This window comes from Chiloscyllium punctatum, chromosome 45 (assembly GCF_047496795.1).
Source record: "Chiloscyllium punctatum isolate Juve2018m chromosome 45, sChiPun1.3, whole genome shotgun sequence".
Classification (NCBI taxonomy): Eukaryota; Metazoa; Chordata; class Chondrichthyes; order Orectolobiformes; family Hemiscylliidae; genus Chiloscyllium; species Chiloscyllium punctatum.
In genome coordinates, this window is record NC_092783.1 from 9,491,142 (window position 1) to 9,517,072 (window position 25,931).

The following is a 25,931-nucleotide window of genomic DNA, read 5'->3' on the forward strand; positions in this document are numbered from 1 at the left end:
ATTTGAAAATCAAGCATTAAAAAGTTTTCCTGGGTTTCCTATATTGTCAAGCTACTTTTCTTCGGGCTTACCTATGTCTACGTCTGACTCAGAATCAGAGGCATCATCCTCTTCTTCAGAACTGGAACTGCTGGATTCATCTTTCTTACTTTCTTCATTGAGTTTTTCTCGATCAGACAACTTACGCTTTGTTTCTTTTACTTCAGAAAAGATAGTGTCTTTACTGTAATAATGAGAAAACAAGTCAAAATCAGTTAACGGGACAATTAATTCAAACGGCTGATTTCATGAATTAATGTGATTTATGACAAGATGGAACACACTGGAAAAATTTCTAACTGCTGCAAAATAGTTGTTTTTAATAAGTTTAGGAAATGTGCAGCAAGACTGTTTGATCAGTGCAAAATCCCAATGTTATGTCACAGGATAGGCAGACAACAACCAGAGCGAAAGTTCCAAAGGTCAAATGTGCTGATAGAGGAAAAAAACTAAGTTTCTAGCCATTAACTATGTACATGCACCTTTTCAGAGTGACTGAAACAGTGTTAGAAAGGCTCATTATGGGCAACTTGTTTTGCTGTGGATTTAAAAGGTAAATTATTTCTCCAGTTTTTCTTCTCGAAGTGATTTAAAAATTCAACAAAATCTGGTGATGGAAGAAAATCAAAATAATTTTAAAAATTAATAAAAATAATTTTTAAAAATTAATTTTTGATGCATGGTGAGGCAAACTAAAGCTACATGATGCACACTATTGACAAACATTAAGTTAATGGGCCCCCGAAAGGCAGTTCATGCTGTTTGGTTTAAGAGATATTCTTAAATATTTGTACAAAGTAGATACTTTTTATAATCCACAAATAAACTACTTCAAAACAAATCCTCTAAAAGTTCCAAGCTTGGTAGAAAAAGAAAACTGAATCCTAAATTTTGTACTTATAAATGACAGCACTTTTTAGCACTTGAAAGCAGCCTGAAATTTGATTGTGAGGCATAACAAACCAGTTTAATCAGTATACCTTGAACAGGTATGCACATGACATCACCACTGCACCATAGCATTTGACCTCAGGGCATAGAGATCTCATATTCCACCTTATCTCCGAGCACTTGAAACATGCTTCACTGTTGTAGCATAACAGCTTAATATTACCCCAGAAATGTATGCGCCTGAAGTGTGTAATATTTGTACATAATAGTTAGTCTTAATAAAAGTCTAATGATTCTTGATCCACAACCAATTTCTTACGCTACACGAAATAACATAAGCAATACTCCATAATGGAAAAGCACCCTCTCACCATGGCGGCAGCAGCAGCTGCCACCTAGAAACAGATTCCAATATTTTGGTGTCGGGTATATGGAAAAGTAATTGAAAATCCACAGGCAACACTAGACAAGAACATTTGTAGGCAGTATCGGTTTGTGAGAGTACACACAGCTGTACGAATCTGTAGATGAGGTATAAACCAGCAAATAAAGCAAGATTGATTTCTTTCAAATAAACTCAAAATACATTTTTTTAAGACAAAAGAATTCCTAAGATAGCCTTAATTAAAAGAACAAAAATACAAAAGCTTTACTGAGGTATAATATGAAGCCAGCATAGTGTCAGACAGAAATTGGATGCAAGGACACTCTGTTCCTAGTAATCTACATGAAAGCAATAGTTTATCAGAACAGAAGTTGCAATGCCTGCATTGTAAAGAAAGGAACAACATGGACACAAAATCAAGGATACGTTGCTTAATGTGGAACAGTCCAATGCTTTGAAGGCAGAAATCTCTGTTACATGGGGCATCCAGATTTACAAGAAATCCACTTCTATTTTGTCAATAAATCAATGGATTGCTCAAAAACAGTTATAGAAATCTTGCTTTTCATTGATAAGAAGGGGCTTCACAGAACAAATCATCAAGTCATTCCGTGAACAACCAGAAAAATCTAGAAAGATCTGAGCAGAGGTCTTTTTGGATATTTTCAACCTCTCCCTGCAGCAGGCCACTGTCCCTGCCTGTTTCAACAAGGCCGACATCATCCCTGTGCCAAAGGAGGCTCATGCAGCATGTCTCAATGATTACTGTCCAGTGGCCCTAACTTTGAAGGCCATGAAGTGCTTTGAAAGGCTGGTCATGACATTAATCAGCCTCTCCACTACTCTTGACCCACTTCAATTTGCCTATCGGACCAACAGATCCACGTCAGATGCCATATCATTTTCCCTTCACTTCTCCCTAGAACATCTTGACACCAAGAACAGCAACGTAAGAATCCTACTCATTGACTAGAGTTCAGCCTTCAACACTATTATCTCCTCGAGACTGATTACTAAACTTAGTGATCTCAGACTAAGCCCCTCTCTCTGCAACTGGATCCTTAGTTTCCTGACCCACAGGCCACAATCAATGAAGATCTCTCACTAACACTCAACACTGGAGCCCCTCGGGGGGGTGTACTTAGCCCCTACTGTACTCACTGTATAGCTATGACTGCATCACCAAATACCAGGCCAATGCCATTTACAAGTTTGCCACTGACATCACCATAGTCGGTCGAATCTCAAATGGTGACTACTGGTGGGAGGTGGAAGACCTAGAAAAATGGTGCACTGAGAACAACCTAGCTCTCAATGCCAGCAAAACCAAGGAACTCATTATTGACTTTCAGCAGGTTGTTATTCATGCCCCGCTACACATCAACAACACAGAGGTGGAACGAGTGGAGAGTATCAAGCTCCTGGAAGAGGTCATCCACAACAAGTTTTCTTGGACTCTTCATGTGGAAGCACTGGTTACAACGGCCCAACAACATCTCTTCTTCCTCAGGCAGCGGAGGAAATTTGGCATGATGGTGAATATCCTTGTCAACTTTTATAGGTGCGCCATTGAGAGCATTCTGTCTGGATGTATCACTACCTGGTATGGCAACTGTACCATTCAAGATCAGAGACGGTTACAGAGAGTGGTGAACTCGGCCCAGACAATCGCAAAGGCCAACCTCCTACCTACCAATTCCGCTGTCAAGGAAAGGCCGCCAGCATTTTTAAGGATACATCACACCCCGGCAATGGTTTTCTACAACCTCTACCATCGGGAAGAAGGTACAGAAGCCTGAATATATGCACCAGCCAGTTTCGCAACAGTTTCATCCCAACTATTGCTAGAATACTGAATGAACTCACAAATGCTTTACAGTTACCTGCACCTCTTTTTGTTTTTGCCGCTAGTTACCTATTATTTACTGTCTATGCTACTTAACTATACTGATCTCACTGTATTGCTCACAAGACAAAGCTTTTCACTGTGCCTCAGTACACGTGACAATAAATTCAATTCAATTCAGTTCAATTCACCCCAACCTTTTCTTTCCTAATCATGCTGTTCAGAGAGATCATGACACACATTTGGAGCAGGCAGGACTTGAACTCAGGCCTCTGAACCCAGAGATAGCCACCAAAGCTTCTTTACTTAAGCAAAACAGATGTGAGGCACATTGAACATGAACAAACCCAGAATATAGGCACAATCTAATGACATTTTGATTCGTCCAATGTATGATTTTCATACATAATTAGAACAGCTGCAAAATATCAAGTCAGAGGAAGAAGGTTCGAAAGCAAATTAGTTCACATTATGCTAACTTACGGGTTGTTACAAAATATTTAAGTATTCAAATACATGCATTATTTAGCTAGCTACCATTTAATTCTATGTCTGGAAACAGTGGTTTATAGGGAGACAAAGATAAACTTTACAGAAAGGTTACCCACAAGTTATTGATATGCATTAAAATCCAACAGTCTATTGTTGTGGATCTTTTAAAAGTTAACACAAAATTGAGCATTTGTTATAATTGAAATACCTCAAGTGCTTGGCCTGGACTTTGCAATTTACAGTTGATTCAATGAGTGTTGATCTCACAGCTCGTTTCTCAGTACGAAGCTACAGAAGAAACCAAATTACAATGTCAGATTTTAAAAATGTATAACTGTAATTTCATATTCATTGCATAAATACAATCTCAGTTAACCACTGCCATCATATCTGCAGAACATCAAATCCTTGCTACCCACAAGTGATACGGGCATAGACTTCCCACTTCACCAGAGCTAATATCCTTCCTCACAATTGTATTATCTTCCTCTTTAATCAACAATGCCAACCAACCATGTTTCTTTTTTGTCTGCCCTTCCTAAAAACTGAAAACCCCTTGATATTCAGTTCCTGTCCCTACTTACTCTGCAGCCTTTCTCTGTAATCCTAACTATATATCAATTTATTTCTATTTGTGCTACTAATTTATCCACTTTACTGAACACTCTGAACACAAAGTGTTAAGGCATGCCTTCTTAACATTCTTAGTCTGGTTTGCATTATTTTGCACTCTGGCCTTGCTTTATTCTTGCTCTTGAATGCTTTGGTTGTCACTTTCATTTCTACAGTCTTTTGATTTTGTCCTTGTTTACCTGTGATCTGTTTCCATGTATAAGTTCTCTTCCTCCTGCCATTTTAGTTTAAACCCTCCCAATCACACTAGCCAATATTCCCCCCCAGGACGTCAGTTGTGGCCATGCCCAGGCATAGCTCGTCCAGTATGTACAAGACCCACTGCCCCAGAATCAGTCACAATGGAGCAGGAATCTGAAACTCGCCTCATTGCCATGTATTCATTTGATTCTTCCTACTATGTCTCTTCAAACAAGCACATGGCACTGGCAGCAGTCCACAAGGCACTATCTTTTATGCAAAAGTGAGTACTGCAGATGCTGGAGATTAGAGTCAAGAGTGTGGTGCTGGAAAAGCATAGCAAGAAAATCGACGTTTCGGGCAAAAGCCCTTCATCAGGAATGACTATCTTTTATGTCCTACTTTTAACCTTGTTACTTAACTGCCTTCAGGGTAACCTATATTTTTAAAAAATTTATTACTGATAACTGATGTTCATTCTCTGATGCCAGAATGCCCTGGAAAGTTAAAATCAACTTACATTATATCACAATGTCAAAAAATCATAAAATGCTTCACAGTTAGAAACCACATTTGAATCACAGTAATATAAAAGAACGAACTGTGGATGCTGAAGATCTGAAACAGGCACAGAAACCACTGGAGACACTCAGCTGGTCTGGCAGCATCTGCAGAGAAAAGGCAAAGCTCTGCAGAACTAGACTTAAACCAATTCTGTTCTCTCTTCACAGATGCTGTCAAATTTGCTTAGTTTCTTGATAGTTTCTGCTTTTATTTGAACTGTAGTCACTGTTTTCATATTATCTCAAAAATTTATCTTTCCCCATAGTTTTACCCATATTTCAGAACAAAGTTTCTTTAAAATGTAAGTTTTTCAAGCTAAGTCATTTGCAGAATTATTTTCAAGTTTAAACTCCAATACTAAAACATATCATTTGAATGGAACACAAGTTCCAATATATAGAATACTCATTTCCTATATGTCAGTAATAAATTTGAAATATTAATTAAGTAGCTTTCCTACCCACCAAAATGTTGATCAATGGTAAAAGACAGCATGGACCGAGGCAGGTTCTCAGATAGTGAAAACCAGACAGACTGAATCTTGTCTTCACTCATAGAATTCTCTGCCGCATAGTTACAAATGGATCAGAGAATTCACTGTTCTATCATAGGAGACTTCGTACCAAATCAGATTATATTACAGCTACTGGCAGACACTGGCTAATTCAAAAATTTAACTTTCAACATTTCAAGGCTTTTTTAAAATTGACGATTGAGTTCTTCATTCGTCAAATCAATCTGTTACTCTGTGATAATGGATGAATTTGTTTTACCTGTACCCTTTTATCCAAAAAATTGTTTTCATCTTCTAGGTGCAAAAGGTATTCAGCTGCACTAGAAAAGGAGAATAGGCCCTTGGTGTAGTTCTGCACTTTTATAAAATTTAGCACAATCCTGGGCTTTGTGGCAGTAAGAGATTAGTTTAAAGTCTGGTAGCACTAGGCTAAGAGGTCCTGCATTTACATTAAAGCTATCAATGTCGGCAATCCTTGAATTCGGTATTACGCCTGGAGGAACAAAGACACTTTATGGAAAGTGAAGAAAACCTTTGACACCATAAGAACTGACTAAAAATTTTACTTTAATTATGGCTGTCACTCAGGAAGAAAGATACATCCATTCAGCCTGACCGCCCTCAGTAATAATTTCTACACCTAGAGTACCAGTTTGTGATTTTAAGGGATCCTGAAATACTCAGTTTGCTGCTTTGTAATTGGTCCAATGACATATCTATAAGTGCAGTCTCTGCTCCAAAAAAAAGGAAATATGTTGATAGAACACTGCCAGTAATTGGAATTTTGAAAGTTTCAGATATCCAGTCATAATTTAAAAAATAATTCAAAATACTAGGTGCTAATTCTGCATTTGTGTCTAACAGCTTTAAATAACCTTTTGGAATAACAGGTGATTAGAGAATTTATTTCTGATTAACCAATATAGTGGCCTTATTACAAAATAAGTATTTTTACAAAAATATTGAAACTCTTACTTTGGATTTAACAGTACTAAGAAAAAAAAATTGATTCCAGCTAAAAATCAGAGATTGTGAAGTTGCAATCAGAAGTCTGCTATGTACTATCAAAATATAGCAACACAACAACTTGGATGAAGGGTCACCAAAATTTAGATCATGAGGACAGCCTCTGCCACCACTAGCCAAGAATTTGAAACACAAATAAGCATGAAAATTCACTGCAGTAGGCCAAGGTTGAATAGGAAATACTAGTGCAAAATGCCCTAAGCAATCGGAGATATTTGCAAAGGAGGCTTAAACAGACAAAGCTACAGCTATTTTGTGGCCACAAGTGAGCTGTAGTTCAAGAGAAAATTAATTGGAATTAACATTGAGACTTCCAAAATGCTGATATATTTCAGAGTCTGAACAATTTGTTTAAAGGAAAAGTCACATTTATCAAATTAACTCTTCTAAAGTCAAATGGTGGCTGAGAGGCTCATATTAACTAGAAAATCTCAACACATGGCACGGTTCAGGGAAAGGGATTATATATGCATATAGTAATTAGCTGGAAAGGCATGCAAAATCCACGAAATCTTAGAAATGGGTTTATGCAGGAGTTGTGAGACAGTTCAAGCAAAATGCTGAATGACCATTTGAAGAGCATGTGAAACAGTTTTGCATTCAAGCTTCAAAACAAATCAAAAATTCTACATGATAGATTTAATTTGGCTCATTTTCTGCATACTTGTACAAAGCAAAGATTGGTTCTGCAATCCAAAACCAGACAATCACTGCAGATTTGTACAGCGCTCTAAGAAGTTGCTCATTTTGTCTTCAGATGGACAATAAATTTCATATTGTACACGATGAACTTTTTAAAATTTGTTTTGAACAACATTTGATAAAATCAAAGTGTTTCATTGAATGCACTTTTTTAAGTTAATGTTACCAATCAATGAGGGGAAGAAAATCCAAAAATAACTCACTTACAATATTTTGTTTCTTCTGGAGTTCCTCTAAAAGCTCAATAATACTTTCATCTGCTAAATCAAAAGGTGTCTGACCCTGCAAATACAGTATACACAACTTAACTCATTGTAACTGCCATTAGAGAAACAGTGAATCAATTTTTACATTGACATTTTCAGCTGTGTGAACTGAGGCAATTAAGAGAAAGGAGAAAATAAGTGCCAAAAAGATTAAGCATTTGTTAAGAGAACAACAGGAACAGGTAAACATCTGGTTTGCTCAAGACTGAACCTTGTGTCCAGCAAAAGAAAAGTTACAGCAGAGTCTACACATCACCAATTGATAGAAAACTGTATAGAAGAAGTGTTCAAAACTTTACAGCAAGCTAAATTAAGAATAGATATATGATGTACTCTACAGGAATTTTAAAAAGTGAACATATTCTGAACAGATGCAATTTCCACTATTATCTCATTGTAAAAATATTTTGTCACATGGTAGATTTCTTGGGACATAAATGCCAACATCTTTTAAATTCTGACTGAAGTAAATGGTCATATTCCAAATATCTTTCAGGAAAAAATCATAAATGACAATCCAAGGTCATTTTCAGAGGTATTTGATCAGCTAAGAAACAGCCTGTTTTCGTAGCATTTTTCTCCTCAACATCTGTTACCACAAAGAGAATGACGTACAATGGCACATGTTACATGACGAGTTTCATGTGTAAAAAATAAAGGCCTTCCACTGCTCATTCATTGGAAAGCGTTTTCAAACTGGATTGCTAACATGACCTTTCCTTGAAACTCTGAATAAGATAATTGAACAGTAAAAAAAGTTTGAAGTTCAGCAAGCAGGCAAATCAGATTCATTTGTTCCAGCTGTAAACAATCAAATTGGATTCAATCTTTAAAAAATTGATTTCGTGAGGACCAGAAGTGATGGTTCAGCATCCTTTGCAAAATACGTGATGGACAGCTTCTTCGATAGCTTGCTTGTTGATATTCAATTCAATTTAAGAGTAAAAAGGGAGAGGGGAAATAGGTGACTACCAAACAATCAATGGAAACAGGCATTTGGAACAGAATGTATCTCAGTGCACCCAACTTTCTAAATAGTACTCTGTTATGAACATTGAGGAGAGTGATAGCTCATCTGGCAAGTGCAGCCAGAGAAACTCCATGTATTAGCTGCATTTTTTTGGGGGGGGGGGGGGGGGGGGGGTTGCTAACAGAAGATGGGAAAAGAAGAAATGGAGATGTGGCAGTATTGATTCAGGAGAACATTACAGTTCAAAATAGAGGACAGTCAGAAGGCTCAAGAACAGAATCAATTAGGCTAGGACGGAACAACAAAGAAAATTGCTTGGTTTAAGTTTATAAGATACTAAGTAGTGGGCAAGTTGTAAAAGAACAATTTTCAAAGGAAATTACAGATAGCTGCAGGAATTATAATATAGTATAAGAGCAGACTTTAAAGATTACCCAAATTTAGACTAATATAGAAGCAGCATTATGGTCAGAGGGGTGCAAGAGTTCCTAAAGTATGCTCAGGAACATTTTTTACAGAAGCATGTTTCCAGTTCAGTGAGAAAAGAACCACTGTGAAAGCTGGCCCTAGGAATGAGGTGGTACAAGTGGATCATTTACCAACAGATAAATGATTACTATCTCATCAAAAGTCTGTTTTGGTTAATGTAAGGAACCAAGAGCAATCCAATCTAAGAGTAATGAACAGGGAGAAAATTCCAGTTTTTGTTTTCCCAGATTCAAAGATTGGCAGGAAAAGTAGTGACTGAGTAAGGTTACCTTTAAAGAACAGACTATTCAGGCATGGGCGAGGTATACTCCCACAAAGGGAAACATAAAGCAAACAAATTCAGAGATCCCCAGAAGACTACAGAGAGATAGCTGAAGTCGAGAATGTGTGCTTTTGTCAAATGCTGGGTGGATAACACAACTGAGAATTCTGCTTAATGGAGAAGGTTCAAAGGGCAAGTGAGAAATAAATTAGTAGAAAGTACAAAAAGAAATCAGCAGCTAACATGAAAAGGAATTCCAAATCTTTCACAGCCATAACAAGAGGAAAGGATTGTAAAAGGATCAACGGTTTTACTGCTCCTCGGATGCTGCCAGTACTGCGGTGCTTTTCCAGCACCACTCTAATCTAGACAAAGAATCAACGGGCCTGATTAGGGACCAAAACAGTTTTACATGTGGACGGGTGGGGACATTGCTGAGGTACTAAATAATACTTCTGTCTTTACCAAGGAACAAGCTAACCAGATCAAGGTAAAAGGCTCGGTAATTCAGCCACTTGAAGCATTTAAAATGGCTAAGGAAACTGTAATGAATAGATTGTCAACACATAAAAGCTGAGAAGGCATCAGAAACAGATAAATTGCATAGCAAAATTCTGAGGGAAGTGAGAGAAAATAAATTGCAGAAGCACTGTTCAGAATTTTCAAACTTTCCTTAGAGGTGATGTCAGAAGACTGAGGAATTGCAAATGTTTACATCTTTTTTCAAAAAATGGCGTAAACGTAAGCTAAGCAACTAAGGGACTTCAGTGGTGTAACGCTTCTAGAAACAATAATGCATGACAAAGTTAATATTTACTTTCCAAGGAAAGCCAGCATAGATTCATTATGCAAAAATTGTATATAAATAACTTGCTTCAATTTTTGATTAGCTAACAGAGAATTGCTCGTAATATTGTGCATGGATCTATAAAAGACATTCAGAAGTTCTGCCCTGTTAGCAACGTTATAGGTTATGAGAGGGATAGTAGTACATGGATATGAAATTAACTGAGTGAAAGCAAACAGATGGATGAAAGGTTTGTAGTGAAGTTCCCCAGAAGGCAATGCTGGGCCCTTTACTCTTCCTGATGCATAGTAACACCAGACCTTAAGAGCATAGGGTACAATTTCAAAATATGCAGCTAATACAAAACGCAGAACCATTGTCAATGGCGAGAAAGGAAGAATAAATCTTCAAAGTATAGAAAAGTTGTTTGAATAGTGGACAAATGGCAGATGAAATTCTATGCAAAGTGGTGTGAAGTGATTCATTTCGGCAGGAGGAACACCAAGCAATAAAAACATAAAACAATGAGTACAATTCTACAGAGGGCACAGGAACAAAGGAACTTTTGTGTACATGTGCATAAATATTGAAGGTGGAAGAACACGTTGAGAAAAGATTCATAAGAATGGTTCCAAGGCTGAACTCAGTTATGATGATAGACAGGAGAAGTTGCAAATTTTCCTTAGTAAGCAGAAGGTTTAGAAGACATTTGATATAGGTATTCAAAAACAAAGGGTATGGAAAGAGTCATGGGGATAAACTATTCCTGGCAAAAGCATCAAGAACAAAAGAATATAAACTCAAGATTGGAGTGTTGATAAGAGACATTTTCACGAGTAGTTAAAACCTAGAATGCATTGCCTGAAAACCTGAACAAAGCAGTTTCAATCAAAGCATTCAAAAACTGGATTGGATTGTAATCTGGAAAGGAACATACAAGGTTACAGGGAGTGGAGTGTCATTGGGATTACCTGAACTGCTTATTCAGAGAGCTGGTGCAGACATCACAGGCCAGACAGCCACCTCCTGTACTGTAATTAGGTTAGATAGATTACCTGCAAGTATGGAAACAGACCCTTTGGCCCAGAAAGTCCACACTGACCCTCTGAAGAGTAACCCACCCAGAACCATTCCCATACCCTACATTTACCCCTGACGAATGCACCTGACGGTATGAGCAATTTAGCATGGCCAATTCACCTAGCCTGCACATCTTTGGATTGTGGGAGGAAACTGGAGCACCCAAAGGAAACCCACACAGACACAGGGAGAATGTACAGACTCCACACAGACAGTAAGTAGCCTCAGGTGGGAATCAAACCCGGGTCTCTGGCTCCGTGAGGCAGCAGTGCTAACCACTGAGCCACCGTGCTGACCACTGTGCAAGACCCAAGTGCAAAAATTTAGATATTTACAAGTTATTCAAACAATGAAAACCAGTTTAGTAAAAACAACTGACCACTTTATTTACAGCCACCATGTCAGAAAAATTCTCCACAAGAATTCTACAGGCTTCTTCTTTGCACCAGTGAGCAGCAGCATGCAGTGGTGTCCACCCATCATTGTCCTTGACATTTACGTCGTATCCAGCTTGAATTAGCAGCCTAGAAAACAAGCACCAGATAATTATTAAGGCACAGAAGGAGGTCATCTAGTCTGCTGAGCCCATGCCAGCCCTCTGTACAACACAATCAGACCTATTCTCCTACTCTTCGAGGCCCTGTGGGTTTATTTCTAAGTACTCATCATTTTTTCCTCTGAATCACTATCTCCACTTGCAAGAACATCTGAGGCAGTTGGTTGCATGCCATAATAGCTCAGTGCATAAGCAACTATGGTCCTCACACTACCCCACACAGAGCTCTAAAATCAATACCCCATATTTCTTGCACATTCAATTAACAGGAGCAGCTTTTTTTGTCCATGTTATCTAAACCTCTTAAAATCTTATACATCTCTATTAAATTTTGCCTCAATCTGCTTCACTCAAAGCAGAATCCAAGCTTTCCTAATGATATTTTACGATTAAGGATGAGTTGTAGGTTTTCCTCCATGATCTCATTGAACGGTAGAGCCAATGACCAAAATGGCAGAGTGTGGTGCTGGAAAATCACAGCAGGTCAAGCAGCATCCGATGATTTGGAAAATCGATGTTTTAGGCATAAGCCCTTCATCAGGAATGCTCTGGAGCTATGCACTCAGATCCCACCACAAGGAGGACTTTAAATTCTATTAAAATCTAGACTGTTACTTTTTGTAGTGATGATCATGAAACCGCCCTCAATGGTTGTAAAATTCATTCTAGCACCACACTCTTAACCCTGATCTTAAGCATCTGCAGTCGTCAATTCCCCCCCAATGACCAAAATGGCCAGCCTGTGCTCCTATGCCTTATTGTCATATGATTTAAGCAAGTGGTGTAATTGAAAATGTTTAAATAATAAATATTGTAATCATATCTTTGAAACAATATTGTACTTGTTTTGCATTTGCTTCTTCAAGAAGAATAAACATTATACACTAAGTTCAGCAATTAATTAACTTGCAAAGAGGAGAAAAGTCACTTAGTTAATCTTTGTTTCTTTACTGAGAACATTGCACCAAAACAATGTATGGGGAAAGAGTAAGAAAGTTTGTGGGCATGGAACTGTAATTTGCATCTGAACTGGAACTAGAGAAAGATCAAATAAAAGCTGGTTGTAAACTACTTAGCCTTGATGGAAGATATACATGCTTATGTATAAGGAATGAATTCAGCTATGATGAGCTATAGCCTGACAAAACTCAGTACTAATAGATGAATAACAAAAAAGAGATAGTAGAGGATGACTAGTGCTGACACCCACACCCAATAAAAATATGGTGTATTTAGGACAAAACAAATTTGTCACAGAAGACACGAACAACCTAAAAGATTCTTTATTCCACTGTATCATTTCACTAAAGAATTGTCACATGACTTGGCCAGGAAATAGCCAAAGCTCTCTCTTATTTCACTTAACAGCCGTAAGCTATTTTCTCACTGACGCAATGGCCAGCATGTCATGATACTTGATCATCTCACAAACACTTACTTTAAAACCTCCAAGTAGCCTTTTGCAGCAGCCACGTGTAGAGCTGTGCCACCTGATTTGGTGTTTCTTACATCTTCAATTCTGCCACTGTTCAGCCACTGTCGGGCATCCTGGAGCATTCGGTGTTCCTCCTCTTTCCTTGCAGCCTCAACATCAATTCCTAAGCCAGAAGCAAAGCATAAGTGAAGCCAGCTACTTTAGCTATTTTCTCAAATATATTGTGTGTCTGGACAGAGAAAATTATGCACGTTGTAACACTGATCTCAATTATAAACCTGATGCAAGACCCATAATTCAGTTTAATCAGTTATGTTTGTACCCTTCTTCCTAGTCAATAGTTTAATGCAATACTTTCTATTTTGCACAATATTCTTCTTTCACGCAATGTGCACATTGCTAATTTGTTCACCATTCCTATTGTCATCTTAAATGGAATGGCTTGCTAGGCCATTTCAGACAGCAATTAAGAGACAATCACATTATCGTGCATCTGTGATCATATGTAAACCAGACCAAGAAAAGATGACAGATTGAAGGACCTAATAGACCAGACAGATTTTTTTACAACAATTAAGGACGGTTTCATGGTCATCACTACCAAACAAAATAGCAGTTTAAGCTCTGCATTTTGATAGAATTTGAAGTCCTCCTTGTGGTGGGATCTGAATCCATATCCCCAGAGCATTCTCCCAGTGGCATGACCACAATGCTTCCATCCACCCAATGTGTTGCAAATGTACCAGAGAACAAACAGCTTCTTGTCCTACCTTTGCAAATACATTTGACTATCAGAAACACTTGTAAATAACTGAACCAAAACCACTTTTATTCCTGATTTTCAGTTGGCGACAAGTTTAAGATTATTCAGTGAATACACATAATTGTAAATAACACATTCTTTTAATTGTTTCTGAAGAAACTTGAATGCTAATATTAACTAACTTGTTCTTTCCTCTCAGATGATGGTATTGCCACCAGTTTTTAAACTTTTATAAAAGGAACACTATTGGCTCATGCACATTACTAACACACAACAATACATGCTTGTTACAAGTTCTTGAATCAAAGATCCTTCCCTCAAGTTCATGGTTACTTGAGTGCACTATTTGATTCCTCATCAGAACAGCGAAAGACTCAATGGAGAAAATAACTAGCAGGCTCATATATCATTCCTTATAATGCAAGTTTACAAATTTAATTCATTGCAAACATATTTTTTATTGATGATATCAATGATTTATAAACAGCTACAATTGTAAGCTTAAATCTTCTAGTACTGAACTGGCCAAGACAATGGCAGCAATGTATTATGTATGGCAACATAGAAACTGCTGCCGCAACCTACTTGGTGCTGGCATTCACATGCTCTAACTCAATTTTTTTCCATTTTCTTTCCGCAGACTAAATTCTGCAGTTCATTTAATAGATACCTATATCTCAAATAGTTTTAAGTTTTAGCATATTTTTAGAAATTAATGCCTCTTAACTTATTTCAAATAAGGAAATAATTTTATAAAAAGAGCCAAATAATTAATACAAGAAGTTATAAATAATTTCAAAATAATTTTATTTTCTTCTCCTCCTACACAGCTAACAAAAGGCCCCAAAATTATTATTTACACGGGTGGATGAATTGCTAGTGTCAATTAAGCTTGCTGAAATATCAACTGACTGCAGTTTTATGCTGCTCACACTGCAATAGGGTTTGAGTTTTTAAAATGGCAAGAAGAAATGGGGTATTGTCTTTGGAGGTTTTCCTGTACCCATCAGAGACTTCTGCACGCAAAACAGTAGCTCTTCTTTCCTATGTTCCTACCCACCACAACATCCCCATTTTTATCAAGGGCAACATGCTCTCTGACAATCCCAATATACTTGTGTCTGGGATTCCATCAGGCCTCCTCTGTAGGCTTTCCTGCAGTCTCAGGAACTTTGGCAATACCAAGTGGTTGGAGATGCTAGCCAATGGGGTTGGACCTGCTGCCTCAAGGGGTAGAAATTCCACAATGCATTAATTTAGCAAACCTGTGTTTTAGGGCGGGTGGGCAGACTTGTGTGCACCTGTCCACTAAGTTTGTTAAATTCCCTCACTTTTAGAGGGAAGTTAGACTAAGTCGGTACATAGAGCTTGAAGGTGATTAAGTGCCTGGAATGCACTGCCAAAGGTGGTGGCGGAAGCAGATACAATACCAACATTTAAGAGGCATTTTAACTGATACAAGAACAGGCAGAGGATAAAGGGATACAAACCACATAGTTTAGAAAGGCATCATGTGTCAGCATAGGCTTGCTGGGCTGAAGGGCCTATTCCTTTGCTGTACTGCTCATTGTTCTTTGAGTTAGGTCATGGATCAATAATGAAGGTCAGAACAGATTCAAAGAGCTAAATAGCCTACTCATGTTCCTGTAATCATTTGTGCTTTGTTGCAGGTCATGTGGTTAAACAGCATTTTTACACTAATGTGAATGGGACTGTGCATGATGAGAACAATTCATATGTCAGATGATCCTAAGTTTCTACACATATGTTTATGATACGTGTTCTGGCCAAGTTTGAGTGATTTCCAATTGTGGGAAGTGGTCCAAATGGGGATGGGAGCAAATAAGACTGCTCATGCCGGCTTTAAGACTTCCAGGCCGTCTAGCTCAGCCGGATTTGATCCGGCGGTTCGACCGACTGTCTTGCTTTCGAGGGAGGAGTGTCCTCCGTGTTCTGACCAAGTTTCATATGTTTCCAATCGTGGGAAGTGGTCCAAATCGGGATTGGAGTGAATGAGACTGCTCATACCGACTTTGACATTTCAGGGCCGGGTAGTTCAGCCGGATTTGATCCGGCAGTTTTGCCAACTGTCTTGCTTAAATAAAGGAAAAAAGATAATAAAAAAGTGGGTGGCACAGTGGTTAGTACTGCTGCCTCATAGCGCCAGAGACCTGGGTTCAATTCCCGCCTCAGGCAACTGTCTGTGTGGAGTTTGCACATTCGCCCAGTGTCTGCATGGGTTTCCTCCGGGTGCTCCGGTTTCCTCCCACAGTCCAAAAATGTGCACATTATGTGAATTGGCCATGCTAAATTGCCCGTAGCGTTAGGTGAAGGGGTAAATGTAAAGGAATGGGTCTGGGTGGGTTGCTCTTCGGAGGGTCAGTGTGGACATCTTGAGCCGAAAGGCCTGTTTCCACACTAAGTAATCTAACGATAACCACCTTTACCTTAGCGTCACTTTTCTCAACTTCGCCACTACCTTTAAATTGTCAGGTTGCTTGTCCAATATCCAGAATTGGGTGCACAGATATTTATTGGGAAGACTGCAGTCATGGAGATCAGTTCCCACCTCAAGCTCCGATCACTTTCTGCCAATTCCATCCCTATCCTGGACAACTGCTTCAGGCAGAACAAAACTATTTGCAACTTTTGTATCAGATTTGACCCAGCAATGAGTTTTCAATCACATATCACTGGCATCAAAAAAAATTACCACTTTCTACTTCTTCAACATTACCACTTTCTGCCCACCTCATTTATTCTGCAACTGAGACTCTCACCTTTGCCTGATACCTTCATGCCTGAATTAAATGCTGCCAATGAATATGGTCATGTTATTTTATTACTCCAAATCAATCTGTTTACTATGTGAAATGTGTCTTTCTGCCCTTAGAATGATTGCCCCTAATTAAATAATTCCAACAGAACATTTTTATTTTAAGTTTCAAAATGAGAAAGGTTATTTATGATACCACACTTGCTTGAGGTTCAAAAATATGACAGTGCATTCACTCTCACACACTATCACTCCCATAAACGAATAAAAACAAAAAGAAACAAGATTATTACAATTTAAAATTATCTTAATTCCTCTTTTACAACAGGCCTATGGTTTCTAAGACAAGTTAATGTTTTTAGTTGAAATGAAGATTTTGGAAGCAGTAGTTTCTCAGTAAGCTGTGAGCATTCATATAACTGAATTTCCCAAAGAATAATTCTAGGCCAGCCTGAAGTTGAAACATGTTGGACAGCCTTTCTTCCATTTTCAAAGCATTGCTTTTTATTACCTTGGTTGTTGTGTTTCCTTACAGCTAGTTTGATTTTATTTTCTGATGGACTCTGCTGGAAACCAATGTTTGTAAGCAGCTGCTGCTGTTCAAAAGCAGATAGGAAACAGAGCTATGATCATCAGGTTACATGCACAAGTTCAAAGTCCTTTGTTAAAAATGAAAAGTGATATGTTGATTACGATCCTGTGTCATCGAAGAAGCACAGAATTAATGCTGAAAGACACCATTCTGACCACTGTCTCTGTACTGGTTCTGCAAATGAGCAACTCAGTTTTTACTCTCCCTCCTTTAAGCTGATCCAAACTTCCACGCATGATGATTAGCATCAGCATGCCGATCACAGCAATGATTTTGGGTTCCAGAAGTTATTTCCTGTACAGCTGGAAAGAAAATTGGTGTGAACACTGTCCCATATCCCTGCATCATTCCCCTTTCCCAATGATGTGGAGGTGCCAGTGTTGGACTAGGGTATACAAAGTTAAAAATCACACAACACCAGGTTCTTATCCAACAGGTTTATTTGCAAGTACAAGATGAATCAGCAGCAATCTGAAAGCTTGTATTTCTAAATAAACCTGTTGGACAAGAACCTAGTGTGATTTTTAAACTTTGTCCTTTCCCAATAATAGCCCAATTTCCTGTCAAACTTGCTTCCACTACAAAATCAAGCAGCACTCTCTAGACCTTAACTGCTCACAGCACAAAATACTTCCTTGCTTCTTTTACCAATTACTTTAAACCTTGTGCATTCTCCTTCAGATTTCTTTTATAAGAGAACAGTTACTTAACCACTCTGTCCAGACAATGTTCCATCTAAGCTGCACAGCTTCAAGGTTACTCCTAAGTTCTATGTGGTCAACCAGTGTGTCATGCATTGAATGCAGCTTCAGAAGTTGTTACTGCACATGGTCTTTGGAGGTCTGTGCAGCGAAGAAGAATCTTAATAATTTTGAATACTCCCAAGGGACCTCAGTCTTCTCTTTTCAAAGAGAAATAATCCTATCTGCTCCAATCTGTCTTCATAACTGAAATTACTCATTCCTGGAACAATGCTTATGAACCATTTCCACAACTTTCCCAATACCTTCACACTTTCCAAAATACAATACGATGGTAATACTCTGACTTCGGTCCAAGCTGTGACTTATGTTTACATCATTTCGCATTTCGTAATTTTCTTCTAGTCTAGGTTGGAAGAAAGGCAGGTTGATGGGGTTCTTTTCACATATGTCTAAGATGTAATGACCTTCAATTTTACCTTCATTGTTGATGCTCCATCATGAAATGATGAAGTGTGAGAATTCATCAACTGGTTCTGAATGCCCATAGAAAGTTATTGCTGGAGACTCCGTATAATCAGAATGTCAAAAGTCACACTATTTGAGGAAGTGATTTTAGTAGACTGTTTGTGTTAACATTTTCATGTATTCTGAAATTTCACAATGTATTATAACATGCCATTATTCTATGACTCTTGATCAGCCTTCCACATTTATTCACTGTAGTGCTGAGTTCACTGAACACATTGCTGCACATCTCCTAATGCATATCAAATATCAATCAGGCCCACAATTCCTGGTCTATAATGAATCCTGGTTAGACAGTGCAATTTCAAAATTTTCAAAATCCTTGCTTTCAAATCCTCCTATTGTTGTTGTGGTTCTGTTCGCCGAAGTGGGAATTTGTGTTGCAAACATTTCGTCCCCTGTCTAGGTGACATCCTCAGTGCTTGGGACCCTCCTGTGGCTCCGGTTCCGGTTGTCAACCGGAAGTGGCAGAGACAAGCCACTATAAATACCAGAGGAAACATCACAGAAGCGCTTCACAGGAGGCTTCCAAGCACTGAAGATGTCACCTAGACAGGGGGCGAAACGTTTGCAACACAAATTCCCAGCTCAGCTAACAGAACCACAACAACGAGCACCCAAGCTACAAATCTTCTCCCAAACTTTGATCCTCCCCTTGTCTCACCCCTCCCTCTCTCTAATTTCATCCAGTTCTGCAATATGCAAAGATATCCCATAGGCTAGGCTCCAAGCTCTGGAGTGTTTTCCTCTACTTTTTTATGTGGCTTTTCTCCTTAAAAGACACTCCTTAAAACTTACTTCTGACTAAACTTAGATTGTCTTTATAAATATCTCATGAAGCATCTCATGTTTTATTTTATACTGCTTCAGTGAAACTTTTCAGGTTATTTTATTCTGTTAAAGGTATAAAATAAACAAAGATGCCGTGGAGAAGAAATTAAAGATAGTTAGAAAGTTAAAACACAGCATGGAAGATAAGAATGAAGTTAAACAGGTGTGGTTAAAACTGTGGTTTTAGATACATTCACAGTGGCCTCATTTTACATATAAACTTTTGAACAATAAAGTTACAGACAATGTGAAGTGGGTAACCAGAAAACTTAAAATATAGCTCAAGTAGGAAACCTGGAAATCTTCGAATATTCTGCACATACATATTCCTGGATCTTCATCTTTACCCATTTCTGAAGTTATTGCTTTCTGAGGGGAAATTATGAAATTCAACAAATGAAGACAAGGTTTCTCAAAAGACAAATTAAACATGAAGTACTGCTTTCATGCTAATTTTCACAAATATTAATCCAATGTTATCTTTGACTGCAATAAAACCAAAGTTTCATTCTATACAAGTACCTCAAGAGGGCATACTTGTACTGTTTAAAGGGGGAACTCAAATGATTTGTTCAGAAGCAGGAATTTTCTGAAACGCAGTTCTGAATTATGGATACAACGAATAAATGAAGTAACCTGTTCTCTAATTATACTTAAACAGTTTGATGAAATACTCTGGAATATGCAAAATCAAAATGTCAGATTCAGCATTTTCTTTAGTTATGATTAGCTGTTATAAAATTAATATACATAATGTGTAATATAATACTTTAATTTCCTAGTGTTCTTTGCACTGCATAATGCTGAAGCAACAAAACAGTTTGAAAAACCATTTCACGCACTGGATGAGAAGGGTAGTTAGGTATACCTAAAATTTTATCAAAACATTTTTAAAAACTGTATAGACATTAGCCAAGATTATATAATAGCTCAACAACACAAGCACATTGCACACATACACACTCCAAGGTGGGATGATCAAAAGCCATGCAGCCATATGGATGGCCAAGAGTGGTGACAATGTGTTGCTCCAGGGCTGGAAGCATGAGATGGTGAAACAATGTTCTCAGGTATCAGTCAAAAGCTCACTGGAACGTAAGTAACCACGCCAGAACTCGGAACCAGGTCACATTATTTACATATAGTTATTACTTACTTAACACAGCAGAGCAGTTATACGACAGTCATTTGGCAATTGGAATAATGCAGGGAAGAAAGACAAGTTGCCAAAGCATTTTGTCGTGTATTTATCAAAACAATTACAAGATTGCGAAATTTTAAATCATTATGTCAAGTTATAAGGCAACAGAAAAGGATATGGGCGGCACGGTGACACAGTGGTTAGCACTGCTGCCTCACAGACCTGGGTTTAATGCCCACCTCAGGCGATTCTGTGTGTGGAGTTTGCACATTCTCCCCATGACTGTGTGTGTTTCCTCCAGGTGCTCCGGTTTCCTCCCACAATCCAAAAACATGTGGTTAAGTGGACCGGACATGCTAAATTGCCCATAGTGTTAGATGATGGGGTAAATGTAGGGGAATGGGTCTGGGTGGGTTGCACTTCAGTGGGTCAGTGTGGACTTGTTGGGCCGAAGGGCCTGTTTCCACACTGTAAGTAATCTAATTATCCATGATATTGACCGCTTGTTTCTGAAATGTCAAGAATTTATCCTGGGCACTATCAACTCTGCAAGCTCCATGGTAATTGAGAAAATATAGAAATCATGAAAATATTTAATTTGCTTGCACAGAATGAATCCTTACATATGTCTGGGGTTTTTAGCATTGGTAAGCCATCTCAAATGCTCAACTGATCATCTTAAATACGTTGTTCATGTAATTATTAGCCTACTAATGGAATCAAATTGGACCCCAGACATTTTGTTATGGCTTTTGCAAATGCAGGCTGGTCGAATAGTATGTCTATTATGAATACTTAAATGAATACATTCAATCAGCAGATGTACCAATTGTCTTAAACTACTAGCTATTGCTTAGCTGAGGCAATAACATTTTCGAAAAGAAATTCTCACTTCTGAATCCAGTTCAGAATTTGGCCATATCAGCCATTACAAAGAAGCCTAAAGCAAGCTGAAGTTCAACAATTTCAATACAACTGCAAATGGCCATTTGTTGGCAACACCTGGGCATCATACAGTGCTGTTTTATGATTGAGCCAAGAGTTCAAAAATCTCGGCGTTAGACATAAAACATGAATCTTTTCTTCATTTTATTTCCTTTAGAAGTCAATAGACTCAATAACAAGCGTGTAAATTTTAAGTTGAAGGGCAGAAGATTTATGGGGATTTGAGGAAAAGGTTTTTGATGCAGAGGGCAAAAGTCTAGAATGCATCACCTGGAAGGAAGAAAATCTCAACATTTAAAATGTGCTTGGATGAATATGTAGAATGACATATTATTCAAGGATATGGGTCAGGTGCTGCAAAGTGGGACTAATATAAATTTAGAGGTAATTTAGTCAATGCACACTCGACAGGCCGAAAACATCTTCTATACTTATGATTCTATGAGAAGGCAATAGCAAGGAAACACAAAATTAATATTAGAACTACATTCAACAATGTTGTACAGGTCACAGTTACACAGCATGAGACTAAGTTTCTGGTTCAAATGAACCCATGTCTGTGTTCTTGCTGTACACAAACATCCTACCAATCCACCTGAATGCTCTGTTGTGGGGATTTCCAGAGGGAAAGAGAAAACAATGAAAGAGATTTGCTAAATTCTGTGTACAGAATAATCACAGGATAATCACCTTAGAAAAACAAAGATATTGGGGAAGTTTGAAAGAGATCTGACTGAGGTCAGATGCAGGATTTCTTTCTCTCAGTAGATTATTCAGAGCAGAGAAGGGAATAAGTTATCTCCATGACAGGGATATTAATGAAAATTTGTGGACCAGGACTGTTTGGTTGCAACTCAACAGATTATTAAAAGACTGGAAAAAGTTTAGGATCTCAGTATACAAATATTTCAGGGAAAAGGCTCAACCTGGAGGACTGTAACTGAGGTTTAATAATAAATCAGTCAAGTCAAACAAAAAACCTGATAAGGAAGGAATTCTCTGAATTTATTCTCAAAAACTGAAAATGACGAAGTTGGTAAATAGGTGGGCATTTTGCTTTGCCATACATTTTGAAATGTGACATTTGTAGATGGATTGCTTTCTTTTATTTTAGTTAGCTTTCTTTTGTATCACAAACTTTTGTTTTATTGGTAATACCAAATCTACAGCCAGGTGTGCTTATCCAGCAAGACACATTTCATTCTGAGATTTGATATAACCAGTAGTAACATCAGCTGGAATCATAACTTTTAAATCAACAACACTGACCATAAATTGTGCAGAGGAGTTGAAATCTACTGTGAAAACTTTGAAAGGTAGAAGTCACATTAAAATGATGTAAAAGCATGTAGTAGAGTACTGTGCATAGTTCTGGTCATGTCTTACAACTTTGAATACAATGTCAGGAAAAATTCAATATCACTTTTTCTTGTTTTTATTGCTAGGCACAAGGCCAAAATATAGGTAACCAAAACATATAGCAGGTTCTTTCATAGGAGTACAATCTGCATGCTAATTTCAGTTCCAAGTCAGTTGGCCTTGAGTAGCCACTGAGCAGACTTTGTATTTTACAGTTCAAAAAAGTGCTAGAGGTCAGTTAAAAATCATGTTGCAGCATGTGCTAAACATCAATAAAACAGACAGCTAACAGAAATTTGTTACCAGAGGTCTGCATTTAACAGATAGATATCAAATTTGGGTCATTTGCTACAGCTAATAGATTAGGCATAATTTCAGTGGAAAGGCAAGAAAGAGTTCCTTCTTTGTTTTGATCAGTCCTTAGAAAAATCCTTCTGGACAGCCATGTAGATTTTAATGAAGGATCCACATCTGACTATATAACATAAGGAAAAGAGCACTGAAGAGAGCACATACCTCTGCCATCTTGTACTAATTCAACATTAACCTCAACTTGATGTTCTAACTACAAAGCTGAAAAAAGACAAATCTTCTTTACTAAGAGAATGCATCTCACTGAGTAATCTTTGGGCCAATATACATGCAGTAACCTGCTCTAAAACTGCAGGTGTTCGAACAAGCAAAGACTTGACCATACCCGACCCGTGCCTGAAGTTCTCAATAGTGTCCAACATCTGTTTCTGCAATTAGAGAATATTTGTGACATAATCCTGAATTTGCAAAGAATTGCACTGACAACCAATTTAGTAGCGCCAGTCAGGCTTGCAGCATAATGCATTTGCATATACTGGAAGCTGCACATCTTCAAACACATGACAGACGCAATACGGATGTGTAATACACCTGTTTCAAGTCAACAAAATAGGTACAGCCATTCACTAACAAATTTCTAAGGGTATTGCTGTGATCAATTAAAGCCAACCTGTCCAATTTAAAAATTTAAACAAGCCTAACAGCTAACTGTCAATCACTGTTAAATTGATGTATTCTCCATGGCAAAGCCTCTAACATAGTTCATTTCTCAACCTAACAGCACTTCCTTCTCATGCAACAGGATGTATATTTTCCCTTGAATTGGCATTCTTATGAATTGTTCTGATGAGAACAAGATAAAAAGCTTTGCCAAAATGTTTATTTTCAAGCAATACATGAAGAATACATAACTGTGATGTCCCTTGTAGCAATAACATTTCACTCGTACACTGACAGTTAATGATTAGACACAAGGTCCTATTCACATATCACATTAATGCCTGCTGTTTAAAAAATATTTTCAATTTGAAGTTCTTAACCTTTTCTTCAGATTCATACACTGGCTATTCTTGAAATCGCACATCCATGCACACCTCCTCAAACAGAACCATTAGCTGCATCCCTAATTCTGACCTTAGCATATCTCCTACTTAATCATGCCACCATTCATTGGCATGCCTTAGCCACTATGTAACTAAGCTCTGGGATTCCCTCTCTTCAACCTTCCTGAGAATCTTCTTCAAACTCCAGCTTTAAGAAAAGCTTTAGTCATCTGCCCTTATGTGGTTTGATACAAAGTTTTACTTACCGTTGTATGGAACAATGAAAAAAAAGGTAGCCAAGAGGTTAGAGATGGCTGCACTGGAAGTCAACAAAATCCAATAGAAAAGTCTGGGGTCAAGTCCTATCTGCTTCGTAAGTGTGTCATCACATTTCCAAATTGGTGGACTGAAATATTACACTCAACTCTGAGTAGGTGTGAACTTGCAATCTAGTACTGCACAATACAAAGTATTAATAGTCTCAGGCACAGTATAATGCATCCTTACGAGATCTAACTATGTATACGATGGACATGGATTTGGAAAACAATATATTCAAAGATTATAGCAGTAAGAGCTGTACATAAGCGGAGAAAGAATCCATAAAACAAGAATGAGTTTCACAATGAGTAGTGTTAGAGCTTTAAAAGACTTCATTTTGAATATTCATAGAGTTATGCTCATGAAGTAAAAGTAGAAACTAAAGCTATAGCTATCTCATGAGCAGGGAGTAGTAACACACAAAAAAACTGTTACAGATAAAGAATGATTTGCAGATTAAAACTTTTTAAAAGCATCATATTCCATTTAATACAATACTGATATCAAAAAGCTCAGATAACAGTAATCATTTTCTGCATTTCAAAGATTTCCATTTGAAATAACACTCTCATTTTCATATCCACATCTTAACGTGATCCTACTTCAAGAGCATTTTGCTGCTGTCACCTCAGCCCCTATGCAGTAAGACTGCAAGAAATGCCATTCTATTATTGTCACTGCACTTATGATAACAGTATCCTTTTCATCGGGGAGCTACCTCGTTATGAGGACTGACAGTAGCAGATTAGCAACTGCAGTATGGAAAGCAAAGTGCATTTTGGTGGTGGCGATGACAGCAGGGATCACAGAAAGACAGGTAACAACGGCTGTAATCAGAACACCTGTGATTGGAGATTCCAGATGGACAATGATAGGGAGGTCAAATGAAACTCAATGTCAAAGATAATTTTACAGGTCTAAAAGGACTAAAGAACTAAAAATCAACAACTTGAAAAGGGATTTACTCAGCTTATGTTATTAGAGTCTGAATCAGCTATTGAACTTGTTTATTTAAAAGTTTCAAATGAATGCACAGGGAACTGTGAATTGATTGCCCTATTGCTATTGAAGAGTCTAAAAACCATACATGCAAATTAATATTAACAAAAACAACATCCTTCAAAGAATACTTTAAAGATTTCTAACATTGCCAGAATGATTTAGAAAGAATAATTAGGTTCACCTAAATTTCAATCACCCTGGGAATGGTTCAGTGGTTAAATCAAACAAGGATAAACACATTTTCAATAGGGAACACACTCTAAAAATGGAAACAACCCTAATAACTTTTCTTAGTTTGTAAAACAATAAAAAAAATTACTGAATGGTAGAAGACAACTTGACTACACCTACATACTTAAAAAAGAAATTTGGCTTCAATCAGGTTATTTAAATACAGCAAATAAATGTTTAGGGCTATTTGAGAGATGGCACAAGATGATCTGACCATCAGAATAGAGAATGGATAAATTACTTTTTGATATTTTTGAAACCTGACTACC

The 25,931-nt window shown here is 37.7% G+C and overlaps 1 protein-coding gene across 3 annotated transcripts in view; it reads right to left on the minus strand.

The window, feature by feature from the left end:
* Window positions 1-25,931, minus strand: part of LOC140467148 (protein phosphatase 1 regulatory subunit 12A-like) — a 271,396-nt gene that overhangs the window by 152,041 nt on the left and 93,424 nt on the right. For all 3 annotated transcript variants that reach the window (XM_072563240.1, XM_072563241.1, XM_072563242.1), the window contains exons 4-8: window positions 13,121-13,280; window positions 11,506-11,650; window positions 7,480-7,554; window positions 3,862-3,941; window positions 72-223 (exon numbers count right to left, since the gene is read on the minus strand). In XM_072563240.1, the coding sequence (XP_072419341.1) occupies window positions 72-223; window positions 3,862-3,941; window positions 7,480-7,554; window positions 11,506-11,650; window positions 13,121-13,280 (612 nt within the window). The remainder of the gene's footprint in view (window positions 1-71; window positions 224-3,861; window positions 3,942-7,479; window positions 7,555-11,505; window positions 11,651-13,120; window positions 13,281-25,931) is intronic.